Source organism: Cicer arietinum, chromosome 1, assembly GCF_000331145.2.
Source record: "Cicer arietinum cultivar CDC Frontier isolate Library 1 chromosome 1, Cicar.CDCFrontier_v2.0, whole genome shotgun sequence".
Lineage (NCBI taxonomy): Eukaryota > Viridiplantae > Streptophyta > Magnoliopsida > Fabales > Fabaceae > Cicer > Cicer arietinum.
Window position 1 is genome coordinate 51022603 of NC_021160.2, and position 2787 is coordinate 51025389.

A 2787-nucleotide genomic window follows, 5' to 3' on the forward strand; every position below is an offset into this window, starting at 1 on the left:
AAATATCATTTGTAAATTAGTTTATATTTTGATGACATTGACGTAAAAAACGTATAAAGGCCATCACATATGTAACTAACATGTAATCCATAATATTTTTAAAGGAGTATATTTTGAGATTCTGCTTAATTATTTGTTTCTAAACCCACTTTCTTATCGATAATATGCATTCTTTACATATCTAGCTATCCACACATGATTTTGGGCACATGCAATGCAGTGGAGTCATTTCCTCTTAAACACAAAACAAGCTAAAAGCAACATAACTCCTATAACCACACGGTTATGGAAACTTAAAATGGCATTCACTTTTTTTTCAAAATATTTGAAAAGCGAAATTACACCTGCTTGAGAAAATACTCAAATACAAGCTACATACTATATTATTTCATTTTATTAGGTTTATCTTTAGAAGTTCATTTTGTAGGCAATGGCAGAATCAATTTTTAACACTTTCAATTATTGTTATTGGGTAAAATCACACCCTTATCACATTAATACTAACTTGAAACCCACTTTGGAAGAAAAAAATTTGTTCTATATCACAAATGTAGAAAATGTAGAAAAGAGGGAAAGGAGCACAATATGCTTGCGCATGTGAATCATATACACAAAACAAACCGTAATTTTTTTATCTTGAAGCTAAGAATACCAAATTATACACCTTGAGCAAAATATTCCAAATGATCACATGATTATTCATTCCAAAATCGTGACAAATATGAGCAATCCCACTTTTACGAATTTCTATTATCATTTTATTTTTTTATATGCCTTGCCACTCCCTATCTCTTTTTCTTCTGCTTTTTAGGTTCCTATGTAGAGACAAACGCTCTGAGAAGCAACAGTATACATCTATATTGTACCCCCAATTCATAGCGAGAATAAAGTAAATAACCAAAGTGGAACAGATAATAGTACTATTCCATCATAATCCTAAATTTGTTATTACTAGTATTAGGTAACCATATAATAAAACACTTTCTATTAAGCACCAAATTTACCTACTCTTTTCCCAACCTAGAAAAATATTTTAAAACATAAAATAGAAATAAACTTGCTTGCACCCAAAGCCTCAGTCACATAACCGAACACGCATTCGGATTTTCGTCACTGAAAATCTGCGGTGCATTCAACTGCATCATGTTAACTGACCCATTGTTATAACCACCATCTTCATAACCAAAAAAACTATAACCATAACCGTATCCATATCCACATCCAGGGGTCAAATTCTCCATTTTACCCTTGCCGTCACCACCGTCATTCTCACCCTTCTTATTTCCTCCTCCACCTTCACCTTTCTGTTTATTCTTCTTGCCGCCGTCATTCTCTTTTTTGTCTCCGTCTTTCTCTTTCTTGTCTCCGTCTTTCTCATTCCCTTTTTCCTTCTTTGTAGGGACCACCTCAACCTTCCTCTTAAGTCTCTCCGTCAAACTTCCCGCTAATGCTTTCACGTCCATTGTTCCTTTAACCGTTACCGTCTCTTTTTCCTTATCAATTTCCACGTGATAAACACCTGCACCCTCATTCCATAACGCATCAACCACAAAAATCAACACTAACTAACAAATTACAAAATAATCATTCATAACTAAAGAATAAAACGATAGTGTTATCTGATTAGAGAAATCACCTTTCGCCTTCGACACGGTTTTGCGAATTCTCTCGATACAACCTTGACAATGTAGCTCCATCTTCAAAACCGCCGTCGTCTCCGGTGGCTATTCCATTTCCATCCATTATTATTCAAAATAAAAACGAATGACGAATGAAGATAGAAGAAAAATAGAAGAGAAAATAACCTCCTTCTGTTTGGATTTTTTGTCGTCGGGTTTGTTTTTGTTGTCGTTTTGAGATTTGTTTTCCTTAGGAAGTGGAGAAATGAGATCGACTTTCTTCTTCATCTTACTAGCGAGTTTGTCTCTGAGTTTAGCAGGATCAACTTTGCCGGTGATGGTCAACTTTCCGGTGTCTTTCTCTACGTCCAACTTCTCAACGCCTTCAACAGGAAGGGTCAATTTCAATGCTTCAGTTTATTCAAAAATAAAAATAAAAATAAAAATCGAGTAAATAAAAAAAAATGAATGAAACAGTGAGAAATGAAACGTTAATTTGGGAATGAAAAAAGAAAACCTTGGAAGCCGCGAAGGCAGCGGATGATTTTGGAAGTGCAACCGTCGCAATGCATGTCAATTTTCAATACGACTGTAGTTGGTGTCGTTTTGGTTTCATGATCTTTCTTGGTTTCGTTTTGTTGATCGGTGTTTTTGTTATTCTTCTTCTTCTGCAGCGACATGAGTGAATGATACAAATGAAATGAAGATTTAATTGATATATAAATGAACTAAAGAGAGGGAGAAAGTTCAACCTGACCCATTAATTAATTGAGACAGAGCGGTTACAAAGAGTTCTAGCGCAAATGAAAATGGTAGTAACAGTTGAGCTTTTAAAACAACAAAACTCATAACTGTGTTGTTTGCGTTGCCTATTGGAACTCCCGTGGACCCCACCATATTCCACGTTTTTATTTTCCCTCAACTTCTTTCTGTTTTTGTTTAATTAAAACTTTATACAATTATTATTGGTCATTAATCAAACTTTGTAAATGGCTTCTAAGTTCAGGGTCTTTTCAAATACCTCACCTATGCCGTAGTTAAATCACCCACAGGGGAGGTAAGTTAGGAGTGATTTTCTTTAACTAAAATCGGGATAAAAATTGGTTTTCTTTAATAATTACATATGAGATATTTTTAATGTTGGCTAAATTACATCTGTGGTCCCTTA

At 34.4% G+C, this 2787-nt stretch overlaps 1 protein-coding gene across 3 annotated transcripts; it reads right to left on the reverse strand.

Annotated features, from left to right (window-relative positions):
- Positions 1-927: 927 nt before the first annotated feature.
- LOC101500467 (heavy metal-associated isoprenylated plant protein 3) lies at positions 928-2459 on the reverse strand. 3 transcript variants are annotated; one of them, XM_004487011.4, is made up of 5 exons: positions 2372-2459; positions 2137-2287; positions 1806-2029; positions 1637-1724; positions 928-1519 (listed from the first exon to the last, which is right to left on the reverse strand). In XM_004487011.4, exons 1-5 carry the CDS (start codon positions 2378-2380, stop codon positions 1080-1082), a joined length of 912 nt encoding a protein of 303 aa, XP_004487068.1. In that variant the 5' UTR covers positions 2381-2459; the 3' UTR covers positions 928-1079. The 3 variants fall into 3 exon arrangements, with proteins under 3 accessions (XP_004487068.1, XP_012571092.1, XP_012571089.1); XM_012715638.3 differs by lacking the exon at positions 2372-2459 and having other exon boundaries at positions 1806-2002; positions 2137-2364; XM_012715635.3 differs by lacking the exon at positions 2372-2459 and having other exon boundaries at positions 2137-2364.
- Positions 2460-2787: the final 328 nt, after the last annotated feature.

Bases quoted from the DNA above. Each gene is read 5' to 3' on its own strand.
- LOC101500467 (XM_012715635.3), bottom strand. From the start codon at position 2,299: ATGTCGCTGCAGAAGAAGAAGAATAACAAAAACACCGATCAACAAAAC. The intron at 2,030-2,136 runs GTTTTCTTTTTT...AATAAACTGAAG, and splicing joins CTGCCTTCGCGGCTTCCAAG to CATTGAAATTGACCCTTCCT. The intron at 1,520-1,636 runs GTGATTTCTCTA...ATGAGGGTGCAG, and splicing joins AACCGTGTCGAAGGCGAAAG to GTGTTTATCACGTGGAAATT.